General features: G+C 36.1%; 1 protein-coding gene across 1 annotated transcript in view; it reads right to left on the bottom strand.

Annotated features, from left to right (window-relative positions):
* Window positions 1-2,018: 2,018 nt before the first annotated feature.
* The window catches only part of unc5a (unc-5 netrin receptor A), a 279,601-nt gene continuing 255,714 nt past the window's right edge, over window positions 2,019-25,905 (bottom strand). Inside the window, exons 12-15 of the mRNA XM_073820581.1 lie at window positions 16,486-16,635; window positions 10,904-11,068; window positions 8,731-8,909; window positions 2,019-5,562 (exon numbers count right to left, since the gene is read on the bottom strand). Of these exons, the coding sequence (XP_073676682.1) occupies window positions 5,397-5,562; window positions 8,731-8,909; window positions 10,904-11,068; window positions 16,486-16,635 (660 nt within the window). The 3' untranslated portion in view covers window positions 2,019-5,396. The remainder of the gene's footprint in view (window positions 5,563-8,730; window positions 8,910-10,903; window positions 11,069-16,485; window positions 16,636-25,905) is intronic.

The following is a 25,905-nucleotide window of genomic DNA, read 5'->3' as shown; positions in this document are numbered from 1 at the left end:
AGCACATGCATGTACTAACTGTATGTATGTGTAACAGCTCAAGCTCATTCTGTTTTTAAATAGTGTTTCTAAAGGCTTTATTGTGTTTTAAGACAATTTTGTTCCCCACCATAAAAATAGCTGACAGCAAAAAAAACACAAAAAAAACAGCAATGTTGAACAGGAGTTAAATAATTTTGAACATGAACATTTAGAGCCAATTTAATTTTCTTTCATTAGTCATCAACTTACATTCTCAAAATTACTCAAATGTGTATGAATAAACTTTCTCTAATAGTGTACTGATGCCTTTGTTGAATTGTTTTCACAAAATTTTGTTCTCTGCAGCAAAATGTCTTGCAGGTCAAGGGGGTTGAATAATTTTGATTGCAACTGTATATATATATATATATATATATATATATATATATATATATATATACACACACACACACACACACACATATACATACAGTGCCCTCCACTAATATTGGCACCCCTGGTAAATATGAGCAAAGGTGGATGTGAAAATAAATCTGCATAATTTATCCTTTTGAACTTTCATTCAAAAAATTAATAAAATTCTAACCTGTCATTGAAGTAAATCAATAGAAACTAGGGGTGAAATCTCATTATGAAATAAATATTTTGCTCTAGTTTACGTTGGCCACTATTATTGGCACCCAATTATTGCAACATCCTTTTCCCAAGATAACAGTTCTGAGTTTTCTCCAACAATGTCTAATGAGTTTGGAGAACACCTGACAAGAGATCAGAGACCATTCCTTTATACAGAATCTCTCTCTTCCCAGCTTCATGTTGGTGCTTCTTCTCTTCAGTTTCTATATAGGGTTCAGGTCAGGGAACTGGGACGGCCATGGTAGAAGCTTCATTCTGTGCTCAGTGGCACAATTTTGATGTTTTGGATCATCGTCCTGCTGGAAGATGCAACCATGGCACATTATAAGATTTCTAACAGAGGCCGTCAGGTTTTGATTTTTTATCTGCCGGTATTTGATAGAATCCATGAAGCCATGTATCTAAACAAGATGTCCAGGACCTCCGGCAGAAAAACAGGCCCACATCATTAAGGACCTAGCAGTATTTTTAACTGGGGTACTTTTTTATCTGTCTGCACCAAAACCATCTGGAGGGTTAGCTGCCAAAAAGCTAATTTTTAGTTTCATCTGACCATAGAAGCCAGTCCTGTTTGAAGTTCCAATCATGCTGGAGTTTGTTTTGGGGTGAGCCAGGAGGATTTTTTCTTGAAACCCTCTGGAACAACATGTGGTGATGTAGGGCTGTTTGATCATTTTATTTTAGGCTTTCTGGCCCCAAGACTCAACAATTCTCTGCAATTCTCCAACTGTGATCCTTGGAGAGTCTTTGGCCACTTAAACTCTCCTCCTTATTGTGCATTAGGATGATATAGACACACGTCCTCTTCTAGGCAGATTTGTAGCATCTTTAGTTGAGTGGAACTTCTGAATTATTGTCCTGATGGTGGGAATGGGGATTTTCAATGCTTTAGCTCTTTTCTTACAGACACTTTCTATTTTGTGATGCTCAACAAGCTTGTTTTGCACATCAGAACTACATTATTTGGTTTTACTACTTGTGATGGATGATTAAGGGAATTTGGCTTTTGTGTTCCTCATATTTATAATCCTGTGGAACAGAAAGTCATGACTGGACAATTTTATACTCCTAGCCACCCTGGTGTGCTAAAAAAATTGTAATATTAATGGGAATATACTTAAGAGATATTTTACTTAGACAAATTTTTAGGGGTGCCAATAATTGTGGCCAGCGTGAAATAGAGAAAAACATTTATTTCATAATGAGATATCCCCCCCATTTTCCATCGTTTTACTTCAAGATAGTTTTTACTTATATATACTTATATATATATATAAAGAATACTCAATTAATCGTCAGAATAATCGACTGATTACCGAAATATGATGAAGTAGCTAGTGCGAGCACAAATCACTCAACTCTCTTTTAACAATATATAATTTATTTACATCCATTTTAGGTTCAATTACTATACATACCTTTTCTGAAATTTCATAGAGAGATATATACATAAGGCCAAGTAAATACTTGAAAGCACTTAGAAACGAATTTCCAAAATTCTACCCACAAATCCATATCATTGTCCAAAAAGTACAGCAAACCTTTTGCAGAAGAGGGCTTCCTATTACCACAAAATCATCGACGACAATTTACATTGACGAGAATGAAACGTAACTTTACCAAAAAAGAAAAAGAAAAAAAAAAGAATAATAATAATAGAAAAGAATTGTACAATTGCATAAGCGCTGTGGCATGTAATAAATACAGCATTTTGACTTGCAGAAAGGCAAGGAACATTGAATTAAGAAATCGAATTGAACATTCACAGGTACACAATTCTACGGTTTTCAGTTCAAAAAGAAAGTCAGTGGAAAGAAATAGCACACTCACACATTCATTTACACAGAACAGCTATGAATGAGGCTGACAAAATGTACAGTCATGAAGAGAGATCGGTGGTTCTTTTAGTGAACATCATGGCATCTGCTTTATTCAGTGTTAGAAGCTGACTGTTGGAATGATTTCTGTGTCAGTGAGAAGTAACAACATCGATGAGAAATTCATTTCGCTACGCACTCAGTAATGTTTAGAAATGCGTAACGTGTCTGTTTCAACTGAACTGTTTGTAAACCTGAGTGTTCGGAATTTGACAATTCTGCACCAAATCCTTGTCTAAATACTCTGACAGAAGTAGAATTTACTGGTGCATCTGTTTTCGTAGTGTTGACGATTGATTACCCATAAACCAACAGCCTCAGGACGAAACAAAACGACGGCGTACAAACTCATGGCGAAAACAGTCTAAACCGCAAACACTGCAGAAAGAATGAACTCAGTGCTATATAACCAATGAACAGTAGGCAAACACTTCACAGGTTATACTTCGACAAATGTTACGTCAGTTGTCTTGTCTTTTTTGGCTTGTTATTAAAATATCATTTACAATTACTTTACAAAGTGCTGTATTAAATATTTAAATTGTTTTACCAGTGAAATGCTCAAAATGAACAACTTTGCACAAGTCATGAGTAAAAAAAAATTAGATGCATCTTAAAGGGATAGTTCACCCAAAAAGGTGAACCCTCATGTCCTTCCAAACCTAAGACCTTTGTTCACCTTCAAAACCTTTTTATGAAATCTGAGCCTGCATAGACAGCAACGCAATGTTCAAGGCCAAACATCAATAAAATAGTCCATGAATACAAAAAATTACTTTATTCAACAATTTCTTCTCTTTCATCAGTCTGTTTTCTTTGTGCACAAAACGTATTCTTGTAGCTTCATAACTTTACAGTTGAACAACTGATGTCACATGGACTTGAACATGTCAGTTGCATTGCTGTCTATGCAGGGTTTCAGAAAGCTCTTGTATTTCATCAAAAATATCTTAATTTGTGTTCCGAAGATGAATAACATTCTTACAAGTTTGGAATGACATGAAGGTGAATAATTAATAACAGAATTTCCATTTTTATGGTGAACTATCCCTTTAAATTTAAGAACGTGTTAAATGTATTCCAAAAAAAAAATAATAATAAAAATTACAAATCGGCATAGATATGAAAAAATGCTCCAGATGGCTCATACACTTTGGTTGCGCAGAGATGCGTCACATGAAAGGTCTTATCTACAAGACATGACTTTTGTAGATTAAAAACAAAGAAAATAGCTGAATGGTTAATTAGTTTAACAGAACCTTAAGGAAACATACGGTACAAAAAGCATGAAAAAAAAAAAACCCATTGTGTGCACAATTTGGCCTTTAACTTGAGTTCTCCGTTAGCTGAGTGAAACAGGCCTGTGTATTTCCACTTGCTGTGGAGAGAACGTGCAGCACTCCTCCAATCATCTCCAGACGTGACCGTCATTACTGGCTGAGATGAAAGCGGCCAATTTGTGATCCACAGTTTCTCACAAATCATCCTTCATTTGGAATGAAATACTCTCACATTCAAACACACACGAAAAAATAATCTGACAATCTTCAAACTGTGTAATGCACATTCATGGCGCCAAACGCAGAGCTGAGACGCGTCGCCGTTCTACAGGGTGCGACAGTTACGCAGAAACAAACCACTCATGCGATGGAGGAATTTAGAAAAATACGACAGCTGCTGAGTGTCGATGAAATTTCCTTGGATGGAACATTAGCTTTTTGGGGGGTGATGAAAATATCCTCTCTCCTACGAATAAGAAATTGCCCTGAAGCCAAAATGGCTTTCAGAGAAACAGACTCATTAAATATGAAGGAGAATAGCAATGAAACATTTGGTAGTATTGCATTTTGTGTTTATAAAAGAAGAAAACCTTTTTCAATGGGGAACTTTAGTTGTTTTTTTCTCCTTTATAAACGAGGAATTCTATGGACTCAATTCAATTCAAATGAGAATTTTAGTCTTGAAAGGGTTTCGCTGCCATAAGAGGGCCATGAAAAATGCTTTGCAGAACATCTGACCTCTATTCTCAAAAGTCTGTTGAAAGCAACAACAAACGTAATGTTCTTCAAAACAGCTAGGAAATCGTTTGAGGTCCCTGATCACCCATCCTTCAGCAGCTAAACATCCACAGAATCCTGTGCTTCTTTACTGATTATTCACCCGGATCAGAACATCTATCGTTGCACTGAGGTGAATTTTGGACTTTATGGCTTCATGAGTTCGAACACACGCGTTAAGTGCACAGGGATGGCTCTCACCAAAAATGCTTTACTTCCTTAATGTTTTCGACCTGAAATTTAGCAAACGCTCTAAAATTTTTAAATGCTTCGTGAGGTAAGAAACGTGTCGGCCAAAGGAAATTGTCATCGATATGTGTGTTTGCATATTGCTAAATGGTACACATTTACAAAATGCATGTCACAAATCTGAATTAGTTTGCAAAATATTCACCTTACCTACATGGCGTACATTTTCCGCTTGATATCTTTCAAACCGATTCGTTTTAGTTTCCAGTCTGATATTAATATATCAATGCGCCTAACACAAATGTGGTTAGAAAGTACATATTGGTCAGTGATTGAGGGCAGGACCAGAATCATAGAATCTGGGATTTTCTATACACCATTATTTTCAAAACAAATGGATTTTTGTTCTGAGAAAGGGGCATTTGTCTCAGTCACAGTACATCTAAAAGCCCTGCCAGGTTCCTCCTGAGCCTGGTCTTGTTTTTTTTTCTTGTTTTTTTCTTCTACTCCCTATTCACTGGGGAAGTGGCCTCATATAGTTGGGTAAACCCTGTTCTTTGATTTGTTTCTCATCTATGGTGGGGCGGGCAGGAGGGTCGCGTCCTTCCCCCACCCCATCACTCAGAGACGGCCGCCGTGCTCCAGTTTTAATGTGTCAGCATTCCCCGTCTGACACCAGGAATATCATGGCCTCCTGCTTGCCAATCTCAGCCATCACAGCGGCGAGCTGATTGAGATTACCGCTGTGGAAGTGCTGGGTCTCCCATAAGTCCAGAATCACTGATGTGGGGCTCGCTTTGGATGCAAAGAAACTCATGTGCCTAGGGAGGAAAACAGAGGAAAGGAAATGGTCAGTCCTACTAATATTTTAAAGGAGTTAAAGAATTAGTTCACTTCCAAAATGAAAAATTCATGATAATTTACGCATCCTCATGTCATCCAAGATGTTCATGTATTTCTTTCTTCAGTTGAAAATAAATTGAGGTTTTTGAGGAAAACATTCCAGGATTTTTCTCCATATCGTGGACTTCAATGGGGATTACTGGGTTTCAATGCAGCTTCAAAGGGTTCTACATGATTCCAGCCGAGGAATAAGGGTGATTTTCTTAAAAAAAAAAAAAAAAAATTTATATACTTTTAACCACAAATGCTCATCTTACAGTAGCTCTGCGATGCGCGACTTCACACATTATGCGATCATGTTGGAAAGGTCACGTGTGGTTAGTTCTTCATCTGTGAACATCGGTTCAAATAGGTAGGGCAGTGCGAAAAACTCTTAAAAAGCCAACTTCAAAAATGTTTTACCCTTTTTTTGTAAAAGGAGGTTTGACTTTATTTTATTTGTATGTTGTTTTGTTTTTTTTCTAGAAAATGAGAGATCGTTTCACTAGATAAGACCCTTATTCCTCAGCTGGGATCGCGCAGAGTTCTTTGATGCTGCACTGAATCTATAATTTGGACCTTTAACCCATTGATTCCCACTGAACTCCACCATTTGGAGAAAAATCCTGGAATGTTTTCCTCAAAAACCTTAATTTCTTTTCGACTGAAGAAAGAAAGGCAAGAACATCTTGGAAGACATGGGGGTGAGTAAATTATCAGGACTTTTTTATTCTGGAAATGAACTAATCCCTTAATATTAGATTTTTTGACATCTGATTTAGACTGTAGGTATTTGTCCATCAAAATAATTAGAGATTACACAATAATTCGAGAAAAAAACAGCATTTATTAACTTTTGTTAACATTACTTTAAGGTTTAGCTCACCCAAAAATGAAAATTAGCCCATTATATACTCACCCTCAAGGCATCCTAGTTGTATATCATTTCCTTCTTTCAGACGAATGCAGTCGGAGTTCAATTAAAAATTGTTCTGGCTCCTTAAAGCTTTATAATACAATAGGCGGGTGTTTCTCTTCATCCATCCAAAACAAGTACAATAAAGCACGTCCATCCGTAATAAAAAAAAGTGCCTCACACGGCTCCGGGGGATAAATAAAATGGCCTCCTGTAGCTAATCAATGCATTTTTGTATGAAAAATATCCATATTTAAAATGTAATAATCCCTTTTCTCTAGCTAGCACTAACAGTTGTACACGGAAGCAGGTCTGGGCATCGAACGCGGATGCACAGTGGAGAGATCAAAACAATGGTCACAAATTAAAAGAAAGAAAAATGTTGGAGGATTTTGATATAAGGCAAGTGGACACTGGTTTTTCTTTGCTAAAGTCAGGAAACTTTGCTTCCTTTGCCTCTGTAAATAAACATTTTTTTTTTTTTTTACGAGAGACTCACTCACGCAGCTGCTTCCGTGTACAACTGTTAGACCATGCTAGATTAAAGTGATTATTACATTTTAAATATGGATATTTTTCTTACAAAAGCGTATCGATGTGCCTTTATTCACCCCCCAGAGCCATGTGATGCACTTTTTATTATGAATGGATATGCTTTATTGGACTAGTTTTGGACTGATGAAGAGAAACACCAACCTATTGCATTATAAAACTTGAAGGAGCCAAAACAATTTTTAATAGAACTTTGTTTGCATTCGTCTGAAAGAAGAAAATCACATACACCTAGGATGCCTTAAGGGTGAGTAAATAATGGGCTCATTTTTATTTTTGGGTGAATTAACCCTTTAATAAAAATGTTTATATTCATGTTAGTTCACAGTGTAACACATACAGAAATGTTTGAATTAACATTAGAACTAAATATAAGAATAAATTAAACACACCAATAAATAAATAATAGGCTTTGTTGTCTTTATGAAAATCTCACATGCATGCACAAAATACTTCAATTTTGTGGTGAAACATGATCTGGACATTTTTAGTAAGATTCACTCAGCTAACCTTCTGTTTTTCCTTTATAACCAGATACGGTAAAAACTATATTAGAAATGCATTGGATTTGCTTCATAATGCATGCTTTGTTTTATTGCAAAAGTAATCAGGATTGCAGCAGTCATAAGTTATTACTCCCTGAAATGAAATAAAACATCAAGAAGCTTATCTTGCATTGTAAACCAATACATCACCCTCACTGTCACTCCATTCAAAGCCAGAGTAGAAAATCTATGCATGCTGGTCCAGAGAGACACATTAGCTGGACATAGTTGTTCCAGGGAGGAATATAAAACAATATTATCCATTCCAATATACTAAACCAATGCACGAATGCTCAGTTCTTCAGAACACATGCATTACACCCTTTTGTTAACTCCTGAACCAAAGCAGCCCTGCATTTTCATTTGATGAATTATCTACTGTGGGTCTCAGTCCTCTAAAAGGGTAAAACCCAGGTTGCATGTGACCTTTTCCATTGACCAGGCTGAACCTTTTGGATCAAAGCTGATCAATAAGAACAAAGCAACCCCTTTTTGCAGCGTATTAGATGTTGCGAGATGCATCTCCCGAAGGAAGCTGAAGTGGGTTGTTCGATCTAACGGCCTTTTTCTGTACCTTGAATGCCTGGGGCTTTAAGTGTTGTTTTCTACATGCTCTCTGTTCTCAGTGAGAAAAGGTTTACAGTCGGGGTTGTTTTCACTAGTAGCGCTGCTTTCAAGTCCTAAAACATTTTCTGAGGACAGTGTCTTGAGTAAAAATCCATTACGAACGTTTCCACATGTGTGGATTCTGTGCTTTTCCTTAACTAAGTAAATGAAAATTGATCGTTTTGGGCAACTGTTCTAATTGAACACACACCACAACACTTCAAATTGTAATTAATTGGAGCAAGTAAACATTATTGGACAAATGAAGTCTGCCCATTATGTTCCATTACCTGGAGGAAGTTCAATGGGACAGTAATTAAATCACTGCCTTGTAATTTCCTGTGGAAGTCTGTATTTAATATGCAAGTACAGAAGCGCACAATCTGCTCTAGATATCGGCACTCTGCACAAAATGGTTTTCACAACCCAGATGTTGTTAAACAGGATCCATTCCCAACCTAATAACTAATAGCACCAAGAGATCCTACCTGTCAAGCTTCAGTCTCTGGGCCAGTAGTCTCCAGTCTGCTCCATTGGGACAGGGGGTGTCCAGACTGCTGCAGATCTTCTGTCGGATGAGGTAAGGGATCTGGAATGCGCTCGGACCAGCCAGGGCAGGGGTGCAGTTGTCCATTAACAGGAAATCAGAGTCCAGTGGTCTGATGTCCTGAAGTCAAGAACATTTCAACCTCATGTGTTACTCATTTCAACTTTACAGAGATTTTAAAATAAAGATCTATGAAGAAGATTTACGCTTGCATGAGAATAAATAAAAAAAAAAAAATTAAATGAATGTAAGAATTAAATCGGAACTGAATTCAAAAGGTTTTTGAGAAATGGTTAAAAGATGCATGAGTAGACTACAGTTCAATTCACATTCATTTCATAATAAATTCCAAATTCTGACTATAATTCAAAAATGATCTAGACTGCACATGCAGAGCACAGTAGACCAAGTCTGTTTAGTTAAAAAATGTTAAAAAATAAAATAAATTAAATTGAATATACGTGATAATGTGTTCTGCACATATATTAATTTTGTGCAAATTGAAGTTTAGATACACAGCTTGTTTTAAATACAATAAATTTATGTTCAATGTTTGACATTTTAGAAAAAAAAGAAAATATTTAATTCTATTCCAAATCCATATTAGCTCGAGATAGATTTTACAGAATGTTAAAAAAAATTATGTTTTTTTTTTCTTTTCTTCCAATTCAAAATCTAATTGTTTGCTAGGAGAATCGGTTTGTAAAATAGTTATATAGAATCTGACATTAAAAAGGTTTGGAGAAATATTTAAATTATGCATAATAGACTGAGTATAATATCTGAGTCTAATTCAAAAACAGAAACTGCATGTGCGGAGCACAGTAACAAGTCTATTAAATTTATTTAAAAGTTCTACATTTTATTAAAAAAAAAAAATTCTATTTCAAATCCAAATTAACTGAGCTAGATTTTGGAGATATAAAAGAAGAAAAAGAAGAAAGAATTCCAATTTTTATTCTAAACCAAATTCCAGATCTAACTGTTTGCAGGAGAATATGTAGTAAATAGTTATATCGAATTTGACATTCATTAGGTTTTTAAAAATATTTAAAATACGCATATATAGACTACATTTCAATTCAGTTCACATTAAAATATCAAATTCTAATTATAATACAAAACTAATATAGTATGTGCATATCTTATGTGCAGACCACAGAATCAAGTCTATTCAATTTAGGTCAATTATTTTCATTTTACTTAAAAATAATTCTGTTCTAAATGCACATCAGCAGAATCTTAGGTGTGCACACAATATAATTCATTTAAATTCTATATATATATATATATATATATATTTTAAGTTTGTTTAGTGATGGCATAAACAAACTAGTTGTTTAGCATTTTGTGTATTTTAAACCCTTTCCAACAATGACTATGGTTTTCAAAATAAAAACAAAACAAAAAGGGACTCACATGAAACTATTACAGAAGGTTCCGGATGCTTTAAAAGGAAAAACGATGCATTAAGAGCCGGGGGTGAAAACTTTTGAATGGAATGAGAATGAGTAAAATAAATTTTTTTGCCTAAATATCATTTTGTTTTTGCCTAAATATCTTTTTTGAAAACATGTCAGAACCTTCAGAACCTTCAAATTCAGTTTTGACCCCCCTGCTCTTAATACATATTTTTTTCTTCTGATGCATCAGTGAGCACTTTAACCTTCTGTAATAGTTGCATACGAGTCCCTCAGTTGTCCTCAGTGTGAAAAGATGGATCTCAAAATCAAACAGTCATTGTTGGAAAGGGTTCAAAATACACAAAAATGCTGAAAAACCAAAGAATTTGCGAAACCTGAAGGACTTTTCTGAACAACAGTGGGCAGTTCAACTTTTCAGGACAAACAAGGTATTTGACAAGCAAGGGACAGTTGTAGATCATTCAGGTAACAACACAAAAATGACATGCATTTTGTATGATCCCTCTTATTTTGGTAAAACATTTAGCAGATTCTGCAAGGTGTACTGTATGTAAACTCAAACTCAAATTCAAACTCAAATCCAATTCTCATTGTAAACCAAAAACAAAATCACAATACTTTTCATAAAGCAGCTTTAATACTACAATCTCTACTGTTTACTGTTGTCAAACCGCAGGTGGTCTCAGTTACCTTTGAAATGTTGAAGTCCAGGGCGATGCTTTGTCCTTCTCCTTCTACCTGCCACACACACAGCGTGCAGGTGAGATCACAGGTGCTCAGGCTCTGTCTCTCCAGTGTGAAGGTGCAGTGCAGGGTCCGCTGAGAACCGCTCCAGATGTGATAGAACGGGATCTCCTAAAGGACCAAAGACATGTCAGACTGAAATGTTACCGTTCATAACAAATCAATTCTGAAATCTACTCTCAGCCTTGTCAGAACTGATCAAATTAATCAGCAACAAAATCTAACAATAATAGCTTCACAAATTAGCTCAAATTGTGTGCCATTTCTAGGCTGTAACAGTGCATTTTAGAGTAAAATACACTTTTACACTATATATAATTTATTGGCCATTTTTTATTTTATTTATCATATGCTTTACCATCAAAATCAGAGAAAATGTCAAATCTACACTGTAAAAAATTTGCTGTAGTTCTGCAGCTGGTTGCCAGTAACTTACTGTAGATTTTTAATTTATGTTATTTACTGGCAACAGTTTGTTCAAAGTTAAATGAACATTAAACATTAACAAGTCTTTGTCTTTACAGAATAAAACTATAAAATAACAACCTACTGCAAAGCATTCTGGGAACCAGAAACCTTCATCAACCTTTTTCTGTTTTTTTCCTTCAGATTTTGGTTCCCAGAATGCTTTGCATGAGGCTGTTATTTTAGTTTTATTCTGTAAAGATAAAGACTTGTTAATGTTTAATGTTCAATTAACTTTGAACAAACTGTTGCCAGTAAATAGCATAAATTTAAATCTACAGTAAGTTACTGGCAACCAGCTGCCAGTAATACTGTAATTTCTACAGATTTTGTTTACAGTGTACTGCTATAGAATTAAGCAAAGAGCTTAATATGTATTGCAACATTTTAGTATTGTAGGAGGATGAGTTCAGTTTTTGCATCATATGAGTTATGCAAAAGTTTTCTGATTTTGGCAACCTTTGGAAAACTTGGCATCTGACATAAATAAACTTGAGAGAACAATTCTGTCACTTGGTAGATAATACACAGCTTCCTTTTCATTAAAAGTTCTCCACTTGCAAACAATAGATCCAGCTCAATTTGACGGTCAGTAAGAGACACAGACAAAGAAAAAGTCCAACACCTGATGATTTATGAGGCTGTGGCTGCCGGTGCGAGTCTATGAAAGCTCTTCTAAATCTATTGTTGGCAACGTTTTCAAACGCAGCAGCAAAATTGTTTCTTTGTCTCTGACAACAGCGGAACGTCCTTAAAAGCTAATTGTTCGCAACCGGGGATTTGGATTTCATTTATGAGCGAGCACAATTCAGTAGATAGAGCAGATATGCCTGCATATCCACAGTTAAATAAAATAAGGACACGTATTTAAACAATACATTTATTCTGTCAGACTGAACAACACGTTCAGTCTGACAGTCTGATTAGACTAATTATTTAGCTTTATAACATGCTCTCGTCTCATACCGCCTAATTAATTGTGAAGAGCGACACAAAAAACAAAGATAAGCGCACGCTATTTAAGAGCACACATCAATCATGAACCAATCAAACAACAAATCAATAAAAGGCAGCGTTATCGCTGAATATGCAGTACCTTGGTTTACTCCAATGGGGGAGCTGTTACACAAACTGAAAGGTCTGCAGGAAAACCAAGCCGAGCAACACACTTATCTAAAAAATAGGGGACGTTCAGGTGAGAAACTGTTTCCTCTATGCACATTTGTGCTGTAACACTGTGAGCTGGCATCTCCAAATCCTCGGAGGAGCTTTTTCCGCCAAGATTCCTCCAGAATCCAGAGACGTTCCTCTGAGGCCCAGCATACATGATCCAGGAAAGGAAATACGAGAAAAATCAGGTGTTGCAGCCTTGAGCATTTACATATTGGTCTATATTTAATCTCCTCCAGTGGGAAAGAGTCCTGAGATGGGCAGAGCGGGTGAGGAAGACGTATGAGAAAACTGCAGCGCTCTCAATCCTTCTTTACCCAAGAAGCCGTTAACTCGTAGCCAAGGCCGTGCATGTTATTAAGAGCAGACGTTCTAGGGTCCCTGCTCGCCAATTCACTCTATAATGGGCTTCTTTAGCATCCCCACACGTTCAGAAATACTCTAATGAGGCGAAACCAAAGAAATTTCCAATTACAGCAATCCGGAGGACATACCAGATCACACACCCTGTTAGAAAGCTCAAAACACAGCACTTCAAATTTGCCCCCAAGAAAAAATAACTTGCCTAGCTAAGTCTAACTCGTTCAATTACGCTTGAAAAGACTTTGACAACAAGATCTAAAAGACAAACATGATATAGAGGCAAGGAATTTTAAACAGATAAAAACAAAGGGAAAACTTTTTGCAGCTACTTTACCCTTGACTTCTTGTCACAATGCCAGAACAGTAGCATGCAGTGGTTTTCTGAATTGAGGAGGCCAAGTCCTCGTTTTTTTTATTTATTTCCCAGTCACATTTTCTTGATTAAATAAACATTTCACATTAATAATGTAATCAAAATTCTATTTATTAAAGGCAAGTATGAGTCTCATCAAGTTAGTGTTTTTAAGCATTTTACATTTATCCCAAAGTAATAACTCAAGGCAGTAACAATTGTTAAATTATTAAAAAACATTTTATTTGTGAACTTAAAGTCAAAAGTTTACCTACACCTTGCAGAATCTGCAAAATGTCAAATATTTTACCAAAATAAGAGGGATTATACAAAAGGCATGTTATTTTTTTTTTATTTAGTACTGACCTTAATAAGATTTTATTTTTTCACATAAAAGATGTTCACATATGTGACCCTGGACCACAAAACCAGTCTTAAGTCGCTGGGGTATATTTGTAGCAATAGCCAAAAATACATTGCATGGGTCAAAATTTTTGATTTTTCTTTTATACCAAAAATCATTAAGAAATTAAGTAAAGTTCATGTTCCATGAAGATTTTTTGTAAAATTCCTACTGTAAACATATCAAAATGTAATTTTTGATTTGTAATATCCATTGTTAAGAACCTAATTTGGACAACTTTAAAGGTGATTTTCTCAGTCTTTTTGATTTTTTTGCACCCTCAGATTTCTGATTTCAAATAGATGTATCTCTGCCAAATATTGTCCTATCCTAATAAACCATACATCAATAGAAAGCTTATTTATTGATGTGTTATTGATTAGTGATGTATCAATCTCAAATTTTTGTCAAATTTAACCTTATGACTGGTTTTGTGGTCCAGGGTCACATATAGTCACACAAGAGAAAATTATAGTTGAATTTATAAAAATGACCCTGTTTAAAAGTTTACATACACTTGATTCTTAATACTGTGTTGTTCCCTGAATGATCCACAGCTGTGTTTTTTCGTTTAGTGATAGTTGTTCATGAGTCCCTTGTTTGTTCTGAACAGTTAAACTGCCCACTGTTCTTCAAAAAAGTCCTTCAGGTCCCACAGATTTTTTGGTTTTTCAGCATTTTTGTGTATTTTAAACCATTTCCAATTATGACTGTATGATTTTCAAAAAAACTAAACAAAAAGGGACTGATGAAACTATTACAGAAGGTGCAAATGTTCCCTGACGCTTCAAAAGAAAAAAACGATGCATTAAGAGCCAGGGGGTGAAAACTTTTGAACAGAATGAGAATGTGTACATTTTATTATTTTGCCTAAATATCATATTTTTTTCATTTAGTACTGCCCTTCAGATAATACAGAAGATACTTACGTGTTCTCCAGAAGACTAAATAAGTTACATTTACCCTGATCTTAAAATTGTAAAAGTTTTCACCCCCCGCCCTTAAGGCATAATTTTCTTCTTCTAAAGCATCAGTAAGTGTTTGAACCTTCTGTAATAGTTGCATATGAGTCCCTCAGTTGTCCTCAGTGTCAAAAGATGGATCTTAAAATCATACAGTCATTGTTGGAAAGGGTTCAAAATACACAAAAATGCTGAAAAACCAAAGAATTTGCGGGACCTGAAGGACTTTTCTGAAGAACAGCTGGGAGTTTAATTTTTCAGGACAAACAAGGGACTCATTCAGGTAACAACACAGTATTAAGAATCAAGTGTATGTGAACTTTTGAACAGGGTCATCTTTACAAATTCAACTACTATTTTGTCTTGTGGACATATGTAAACGTCTTTTATGTTAAATATCTTATTCAAGTCAGTACTAAATAAAAAATGACATGCATTTTGTATGATCCCTCTTATTTTGGTAAAACATTTAGCAGATTCTGCAAGGAGTATGTAAACTTTTGACTTCAACTGTATGTTCAGCTATTCTTTTTAATAGTCAACTTTAAACAATTTTTGCATTTTTCGAACCATCAAAGCTCGGTAAATATCGGTCCCAGACATGGAGGTTTACTTTAACTTTCAGCATGCTGATTACTCACTAAAAACACAATGTTTTCATGCAACTTAAAATCTTATTTTGACGTAACAAAGTGGTTATATCTAAGTGTGTCAGTTATTTAATTATTTTTGTAATTAGTCTTCCATTAACGCCATTATATCGTTTATTCAGACTGATTTCGTGAACGAGCACAAACACAAGAGGCGGGATTTATCGCATGAACCAATCACAGCCGATCATAACCAGCCATATCCAATCATATCGCGATGGAGGCATTGCCTCCTCTCATGTTACTTTCCCCCATTAATTCTCAATTACCCCCTACCAAATTCACCAGGGGGTCTGCTTTAGGCAGGCAGGAAAGATGTAGACTCCCACAGACAATGTTTCTTTAGGAAAAACAAGTGATTTATACAATTTTTATTATTATTTTTTCTAATATTGGTGTTTTACGAATTTTTGTATTACGAATTCTTTTCTTATCCAATATTTTGAGGAGACACTGCCTCCTTTGCCTCCTCATAGCAAATGCCCCTGCTATATATAGTTAGACCATAAACTGCCTACTCTATTTTGAACTATTTCAAGTGTGAAAAGCCCTCTTATGGCGCTTTTCCACTACACAGTACCAGCTCGCCTCGGCTCTGTTTGGTTTTCCACTGTGTAAAAGTTGTACCTGTACCGGCTTCCAGGTACTTTTTTTCGTACCACCTCCGGCGAGGTTCCAAGCGAGCTGAGACGATACTAAAATGTGACGTGAAAACACAGCAGGCTGCTGATTGGTCAGAGAGAATCGTTACTATTCACTGCGTCATCATTGCACGCGCCAGCAATAGTATCCAGAATAACCCCGCCATTTTTTTTACACAGTGGAAAACCAAACAGAGCCGAGTCGAGTCGAGCCGAGGCGAGCTGAGTCGAGCTGGTACTGTGTAGTGGAAAAGCGCCATTAGGTACTAAAATGTACTTTTTATAAGTGTGTACCTTTTGAAAGAGTATCACCCCAGTGACATAATTCATACCTTTATTCTGAGAGTGTGTTTATCATCTTCTAGGCATTTTAATGTTTAATACATTTAATATTTGAGGTTATGGGTTTTGAAAAACCACTAACTCCATGTATAAGCGATAGCAATAGAGATGCCCACTGTAGCAAACCCCATTAATACAAAAAGTGCTGCAAGAAAGAGATGGTGTTTTATAGAAACCCACCTGATAGCCGGCGAGTAGCTTGCTCCTCCAGTGTGCCTGGGGCATGTCGTGAATCGAAAGGCGCAGGTTGTGGTAGCTGTCTTTGAAGAGCAGGACGTGAGGCTCGTCAATCAGTCGACCTCCCAGCTGTCTTTCCATCTGCATCACCTCCTGTGGAGAAACACGGCACAGCACATTCGGTCAGGCAGCGGCCCTCGTAACCCGGTTCCGTTCCCCCTACGCTCCTTTAATGTCACGCCAAGGTCACGGCGACTCTGGCGAACGCACTCCAAATCCAAGGGTGCTGCAGTAATGAAGGTTCGAGCTGAGCTATTTGTCAAGCGCTCATTGTTCGTGCATCAAAGATCCGCTTAATTTCATTTCTGCGGCTGTGCCAGAAGATATTTGTACTCGCACGTCTAATGTTTTCGTCTCAGTGGGGTTGGTACGGCAAGGCCATTTGTTGCCATCAGAACGGCCATCTGGAATTAGGTAATAATATCCACGCACATCCTGGCTGATCTATCAATTCTTTTTCAGGGCACATCTCTCACGAGAAAGGAGTGCGCAGAGCAGAGGTCTCTGAAAGCCAAAAGACTCCCATCAAAGACCTCGCCTCGCACAGAGGAACTACAGCTCAAACAACATGATGAATTGGACGCCGAGGTTAGAGGACTGGCAGACCTTCCCAATCAGGACGGCAATCTTTCATAACACTCAAACTTGCTAACAAAACAACAGCACAAAGGTAAGGACTAAAGGAAAACGAAACAGGTGAAGCACTCCTGAGAAGCGAGCTGCAGTGTGTGTATAAAAGAAAGCTACTTGAACGAACAGACAACAAATGGAGGAGAGAGACGGGGGGTGCAGTAATTACCATATGTTTGATTCTTTTCCGTGCGAATGTGGATGCACATGAATTGTGTTTGAGAGCGCTTCTAATTAAGATGGAGAATCTCAGTGATTTTTATCTGCACATGGACGATTCAATTTTCTGCACTCTTTACCAAGTATCGGCAGGCCCAGTTTCAATTAAAACCGTATAGAACCTGTTAATTATTCATTTGCAATACCTGCTGTACAAGTACCATATTATCCGCTTAACTACAGTTTCAAAAGCAAGTGAAATTCCCACTGTCTGTTTCTTAAAAGGAGACCATTTCTAATCTGAGGCAACTTTATAAAGAAATAAATAAAATGAATAAAATAACATAATACAAAATAAAATGGAAACACTTTACAGTAAGGTTCCGTTACTTAATGTATTAAATGGCATGAACAAACCATGAACAATACGTTTATTACAGTATTTATTCATCTTTGTTCATGATAGTTAATGAAAATACAGTCGTTCATTGTTAGTTCATGTTAGTTCAATTCACAGTGCATTAACTAATGTTAACAAACACAAATTTTGATTCTAATAATGCATTAGTAAATTCTGAAATTAACATTAAGATGAATAAGTAAAAGTATTGTTCATTCTTAGTTCATGTTAACTAAAGTAGTTAAAAAATGTAAAACTGTAAAATTCTGAAATATTTTGACTATTTAAAATGACTGTTTTCTATTTGAATATTTTAAAATGTAATTTATTTCTGTGATCAAAACTGAATTTTCAGCATCATTACTTAAGTCTTCATTGTCACATGAGCCTTCGGAAATCATTCTAATATGCTCATTTATAATTTTTATTATTATCATTATCAATATTTAAAACTGTTGAGTACATTTTTTAAGGATTCTTTGATGAACAGAAAGATGCAAAGACTCAGATTCAAAAGCTTGGAGGGGGATAAATTATACAAATAGTTTTATTTAGCAAAGTTGCTAAATAATTATCATCAAAGTTTACTCAAATTTGACTTTTGTTGAGCTTGTCACAGTGCATTACATCTGCCTTAGAATTATGCCAGAACAAAGTATCTTAATATAACAAACTAAGCTCAAACTAAAAATTCTAGACATGAGCTTTGTCTCTGGTCTCCGGCATAAAACACGCTTTTATCTTTTTAAAGACCGCAAGTGGTTTCATGGGAGATAATGAAAGTAGTTTTAAACATTTTACTATCAGAGTCGGAAAGTCAAGCTACAGTCTTTCTCTATTAGCAAAGCAAAGATAGAGACGTTGACATCTTTCATGGTTCTTTAATTCAGCCATTGAGGTGAATTTTAAGAGAAAAACTTAATAGGTTAGAGGTCAAGGTTTATCTATGCCATTAGGTCATATGTCAGTCAATGGCTAAGCACACTCCAATCTCTCCTTCACGACAAAAGACACTTTATTTAGACTACAAGCATCTTGTTTTACGCTCTTCTCTTAAATACAATCACTCTACGGGTGGAAATTAGCATTGCAAATTACTGCTTACGGACTTTGATCCTGATTCTGACCTATCAGCACATCTAGCTGCCTAGTAATGGGAGACACAGAAGAGCATGCCAATTATCCCATTATGAATAACTAAGAGCATGCATACCAATGCAGACACAGTCCAGCCTGTCCACCCTACTACGTATATTAACAAGGCCAGCTCGAAATGATGAGCAGAAACATGTCAGTCTTGGCCCGCCGCTGCTGCATCTCAGCCAAGAACTGCGCTTGCCATTTGTGTGTTTGCTTTCAACATATGTCTCAGGCTGAGCGAATACTGGCCCTGTTTACACCCCATTGTCTAGTTAATAAATTGTCACAGAATTTCATTTAAACAATCCGAACATGACTTCTTTCAATGACAAACCAATTGGATGCAAAAATGTATTTTGGAAACATTATACCATAGAATATACAAATACAGATATTTGCACACAGTAAAAAAGTGGTAACAATAAATAAATAAATACTATTTTTAAGCATCTCACACCAAAGGAGATCCTATATTAATGAATCTGCTTTACAGTGGGTTTTTTTTTATCCTTTTTTTGTCTTTTCTTTGGTCATGTATGAAAGCCTGTTTCCGCCACTGAATAATTTTTTTTTTTACTTTTTATCTCACAATTCTGACTTTTTCCTCGCAATTGCGAGTTTACATCTCACAATTCTCACTTTTTGCAAATGTGAGTTTGTATCTCACAATTCTCACTTTTTTTCCTCACAATTGCGAGTTTGTATCTCACAATTCTGACTTTTTTCTCGCAATTGTGAGTTTACATCTCACAATTCAGACTTTTTGCAATTGTGAGTTTGTATCTCGCAATTCTGACTTTTTTTCTTGCAATTGCGAGTTTACATCTCACAATTCTGACTTTTTTCTCAGAACTGTAAGATATAAACTCACAATTGTGTGTTATAAAGTCAGAATGGCTAGATATAAAGTCAGAATTGCAGGATATAAACTCACAATGGCAAGAAATGAAGTCAGAATTGCGAGATATAAACTCACAAGTCTGACTTTTTCTCGCAATTGTATGTATCTCATAAGTCTGACTTTTTCTCGCAATTGTGAGTATGTATCTCACAATTCAGACTTTTTTTTCTTGCAATTCGAGTTTGTATCTCGAAATTCAGACTTTTTTTCTTGCAATTGCGAGTTTACATCTCACTATTCTGACTTTTTTCTCAGAACTGTAAGATATAAAGTCAGAATTGCAGGATATAAACTCACAATGGCAAGAAATGAAGTCAGAATTGTGAGATAAACTCACAAGTCTGACTTTTTCTCGCAATTGTAAGTTTGTATCTCTCAATTCTGACTTTTTTCTCGCAATTCTGATTTTTTTCTTGCAATTGCGAGTTTACATCTCACTATTCTGACTTGTTTCTCAGAACTGTAAGATACAAACTCACAATTGTGAGTTACAAACTCACAATTCCGAGAAATAAAGTCAGAATTGCAGGATGTAAACTCAACTGCGAGAAATAAAGTCAGAATTGCAGGATATAAACTCAACTGCGAGAAATAAAGTCAGAATTGCAGGATATAAACTCACAACTGCGAGAAATAAAGTCAGAATTGCAGGATATAAACTCACAACTGCGAGAAATAAAGTCAGAATTGCAGGATATAAACTCAACTGCGAGAAATAAAGTCAGAATTGCAGGATATAAACTCACAACTGCGAGAAATAAAGTCAGAATTGCAGGATATAAACTCAACTGCGAGAAATAAAGTCAGAATTGCAGGATATAAACTCACAACTGCAAGAAATATAGTCAGAGTTGCGAGATATAAACTCACAATTTTGACTTTTTTTTCCCGCAATTGTGAGTTTACATCTCACAATTCAGACTTTTTGCAATTGTGAGTTTGTATCTCGAAATTCAGACTTTTTTTCTTGCAATTGCGAGTTTACATCTTACAATTCTGACTTTTTTCTCAGAACTGTAAGATATAGAGTCAGAATTGCAGGATATAAACTCACAATGGCAAGAAATGAAGTCAGAATTACGAGATATAAACTCACAAGTCTGACTTTTTCACGCAATTTTGAGTTTGTATCTCGAAATTCAGACTTTTTTTCTTGCAATTGCGAGTTTACATCTTACAATTCTGACTTTTTTCTCAGAACTGTAAGATATAAATTCACAATTGTTTGTTATAATGTCAGAATTGGTAGATATAAAGTCAGAATTGCAGGATATAAACTCACAATGGCAAGAAATGAAGTCAGAATTGCGAGATATAAACTCACAAGTCTGACTTTTTCTCGCAGTTGTGAGTTTGTATCTTGCAATTCTGACTTTTTCTCACAATTGCGAGTCTGTATCTCACAATTCCATTTTTTTTCTTGCAATTGAGAGTTTACATCTCATATAAACTCACAATTGTGAGTTACAAAGTCAGAATTGCTAGATATAAAGTCAGAATTTCAGGATATAAACTCACAATTGCGAGAAATAAAGTCAGAATTGCAGGATATAAACTCACAACTGCAAGAAATATACTCAGAGTTGCGAGATATAAACTCACAAGTCTGACTTTTTTTGCAACTGCAAGTTTGTATTTCGCAATTATGACTTTTTTCTCAGAATTGTGAGATATAAACTCACTATTGCGAGTTATAGTCAATTTCTAAAGAAGAAAAAAAGACTGATATGTTCACAGAATTGCAAGTTTATATCTCACAATTCTGACTTTATAATTTGCAATTGCAACTTTTTATCTCACAATTCTGACTTTTTTTTGCAGTTGCAAAACGTGATTCTGATTTTATTTCTCAGAACTGCGAGTTCATATCTCACCATTCTCAATTTATAACCTGCAATTGCAAGTTTATATTACGCAATTCTGAGAAAAAAGTCAGAATTGTGAGATAAGTCGAAATAAACTTTTTAAATGTATAATTCAGTGGCAGAAAATGGCTTCCATAGTCAAGTCTTTTCTTGCCTGGGGCACCAAGAAAGCCAGAGCTGCCACTTGTTCCCCTTAAAAACAAGAACTGTACTAACTACACCTTTTTGTAAAAACTGGTCAGCACAGTATTTTTTGTAAAGAGTCTTTTAAAGTATATACAAGGGGGAGACAATGTGAAGTTCTCATGGATGAAGACAAGATAGTGATGACTTAGCCATATAAAATACTTGGGAATAAAAGGATTTTCTATTCTTTGACAGTGACTTCAGACTAAATGAGGAAAAAAAAAAATATCTAGGACGAAGACCACCCTCTGACTTTTTCTTACTCACTGGAAAACTAAGAACCGGAGGGCGAAAAAGAGAGCAAGCGAGCAATATAATACAAAAAAACGAATGGAGAGGAGACAGAGGCAGCTTAACACTGGTGTCTTCGGGTCAGAAGAGTGGTAAGCTTTAGAGAGACAGATAACAGGATTACGGGAAGCATGGCCACAGTCCTCCGGAGCCCACAAACCCAAAACTTCATCCTCACAGGCCTGGACAGCTCCTGTGGTGTGCTGAGCTGGGGCTCTGACGGACTACTGCTGCACTCCATTTGGGAATACAAGAGACTCTTCTATAGTTTATCTCCCCTCGCCGTCTTTGACAGAAGGAGGTTAGATGCTCTGCTACAACTCACACGCTACAAACGCTCCTCTGCCAAACACACACAAGCTAAACATTTAAAAGCCATTCAGGCGAAAGGGCAATGTGTTTACAAAGTTCACAGTGACCCAAACTTCCATTAAGATAAAACACTTAATGTCAACTCTAAGAAGATTGAACCGCAGTGGCCAAAAGTTCATGTTTTTTTGCATTTTGCATGTCGTGAATGCACGTCAAAGACTGACACGGAAGAGAAGAAAATTGTCGAATAATGCTGTTATTTTTGTTTTCTTTGTCCACAAAAAGAATTCACATAGCTTCACAAAATTACGGTTGAATCACTGATGTCACGTGGACTGTTTTAACGATGTTCTTACTACCTTTCTGAGCCTTTAACGTGGTACTTGTGTTGCAGTCTATTCAGGGTCAGAAAGCTCTTGGATTTCATCAGAAAAATCTTAGTTTGTGTTCCGAAAGTAAACAAAGGTCTTACGGGTTTGGAACATCATGAGGGTGAGTAATTAATGAAAGATTTTTCATTTCATTGTTGTTGGTAGTGACAAAAGGTGAACACATAATCCTTTATTTGAGTAAAATGAACAATTTTTGTACAGTTATGTAATTTTTAGTATTTTAGTATGCTTTAATAGTGTTTTAGTATACGAGTTCAAATTCTGTAATGTGATCTGGTCACTACCAAAACATTACTGTCACTACTGAAAATGTCCAGTCATGACCGAAACTTGAGAGTTTTGTAAAAAAAAAAAAAAAGTATACTGAATGATAGTGTTTGATTCAATGTGTACTCAAACTAATGAATCCTTAAGTTTGAAATCAGTATGACCAACTTTTTGCCTTTTACAAAGAAAAATTTGATTCAAAATAAACAAATCTCATAAATTACACTTGAAATATTGTTAAAATTGTAATTGTTATTGATTTACCTCTGAAAAAATCTTTATAGGTCAATATAACCATCTTATTAAATTATATATTAGTGTTTCGGTAGTGACAAATTTGCGGAAAGGACAAATATTCCAAAAATTAACTGCACAATAACTAGAAATGTGTTACCTTGGATATTATACAATTTGCATATATGCAACATTTGTGGGAAAAGATACATTTGTTGTTGATGTTTTCACTTCTGACTTGAACCAATTCTGTAGAATGGCCTATATAGTTGCTTTGGTGATTTGTGTGGTTGCTCGGTTCATAAAAAGGTGACTGCTCGGTCACGTCAAGAAAGCCCAACAGTTCCATGGCCAAGTTTAGTACTTGTCGTTAGGGGTTCGTTGAAGTATGAGCAATAGTAATAATGATGCATGCCTTAATAAATTCCTTTTAGTAAATCTATCTCAGTGCTATTCAAATAAAAAGCTATTAGCTATTAAACATGAATGCCGAGTGAGCTCTATCCATTTTGTCCCCACTGGCTTGCCAGTAATAAGGAACAAGAAATAACCATCATACCGTATAAAATCAAAATGAGCACGGCATAAATTAACAACCACCGAGACAAGTTTGTTACGCAACTTCCTAAATCAGTGAACGAAATAAAAAAGGCTTTGATTTTAATGACAGTATCTGCAGTAATAGAAGATTTCTTTCAGTCTGTTTTACAACTTAATCTCAACTGTCTCACAGCGCATAAAGATATGAGAGCATAACAAAGTGACTGACGTTGACTAATTTCCGCATGGCGTCTTCCGCGACTTCTCAGCCGTGAGAAAACAGACCTTGCACTTTCTGAGCTGATGAGCAAGTCAGAAAAGTCAGAAAAGAGATGTGAATGATTGAGGCAAACATTTCACAGATGTAAATCATCTAGACATATGTCTGTGCGTTTTCACCAGCTGGTGATGAGGTTATTTTTCTCCTTTCCACCCAACACCTCAAATATTTCTCTCCCCTGCCTCCTCTCTCTGATTAAAAACGAAAACTCGAGCGACGTTACAAATTCCAAACAAGCATTTCACAGAGATGAATCTGACAAATCAGAGCAACAGTAAGTAACACACAGGCTGTCTTGTTAAATGTTACGTCAGTGATCAAAGCCGTGCACCATTTTTGCATGAATGCACGGCCATACGCGCAAATTATGCTCAGACGTTCGACGAAAGGTCAAATATGAGAACGCTTGCTCTCCTCTCTCTCTATTTGATTCTAGCCCAGTCAGCAGATAGAAAACACCAGACGTGGCTTCTCACACATTTGGCTGCCGGGTTGAAAGGTCTGGAGGGAGAAGAGAATATAACACGGGTCTTGATTAAATGTGAACAACATTTGGAAAGAGGCACCAAAGGTCATCGCTCATTCATCTCTGAAACGAGAGGATATTTTACAATCCACTGCCTGGTGACGAGCCAGATAAACCAGTGAACCCAATACATTCCTCCGCTGGTGCTTCAAACCTTCTTTGCAACATGTTAATGCTAGTGCACTATAATCCGAATCCTAATGGTCTTTCTGCAGTGGATGCAGACACTGCCAATCTTGCTTTGTTGAAAGGTCAAACACTATGGTGAGATCACATTACGAATGAATGGGTCAGAGCCCTAGTGTAGGGTTTGTTTGTGTCTAACACTGAGGCTCAAATAAGGTCAGCATGGCCTAATAAGGACAGGTTTACATTTGGAGGTCATGTTTGTTAGTAAGCACAATGATTAAGCACATCAAAAGTGTTTCTCACAGTTTCTGTAGTGTAGTGTCCAGCAGTAAAACCAGCAGTTCTGAAACAGGCTGCTTTACATTAAATATGCATGTAATTGGTCCCATAAGACTCACAAACATATTGAAAGCATCTCTGCTAAAATGTCACTGACTCCCAAATGCCATATTTGTGATTAAAGACAATGACATTGTTTTAATGTGGCTTAATTGGGAGATGAAAGATTCCTGTTGTTTTAGGCACAAGCCTAAGTGAATAGGAAAGAAACTGGAAAGGAGAAAAAGTATTTGCATACTGTGGCAAGCTCTTAGCTCGACGGAAAAGAGACAACCACCTAAAATAATAGTGGTATCTTTTTCATTTGTGGTGCATTACCGTTTCTCGAAGTAATGTAGTAGCCCTGCGGCAATCAAAATGCAATTAATATTCACCAAAGACGATGGTGGAGAAAGATGCATTAAAAAAAATAACAATGCATCTTTGTCATGACCGACGCTTCTAATGCTATGCTAATTCCAAAATCCTCTTCTGTTATCAGCAACGATTAGCATAATAATTCCATCACAATAAATCAGCCTCACATCTTTGAAGGAAAGTCAATCAGGGACTCAGATGTGGTTCTCAGGGGGTGAAACACCTGTTAGACCATAAACATACTCTACATGAGTTCACAAATGCTTGGTCAGTGCATTGCAAGAGTACAAACACATTGTTTTACATGCATTATTGCATCAATGTGGAGGTAAATTGTTTTAATTAATAACAATAGTTGATCTGAAAGAGAAACTGACTGTAGACCTTTTTACGCTAATGAGCTAAGAATGCAGCA

The sequence above is a fragment of the Garra rufa genome, chromosome 16 (genome assembly GCF_049309525.1).
Source record: "Garra rufa chromosome 16, GarRuf1.0, whole genome shotgun sequence".
Lineage (NCBI taxonomy): Eukaryota > Metazoa > Chordata > Actinopteri > Cypriniformes > Cyprinidae > Garra > Garra rufa.
Note: the sequence above shows the minus strand (reverse complement) of the source record. Positions and strands in the feature narration are given on the sequence as shown.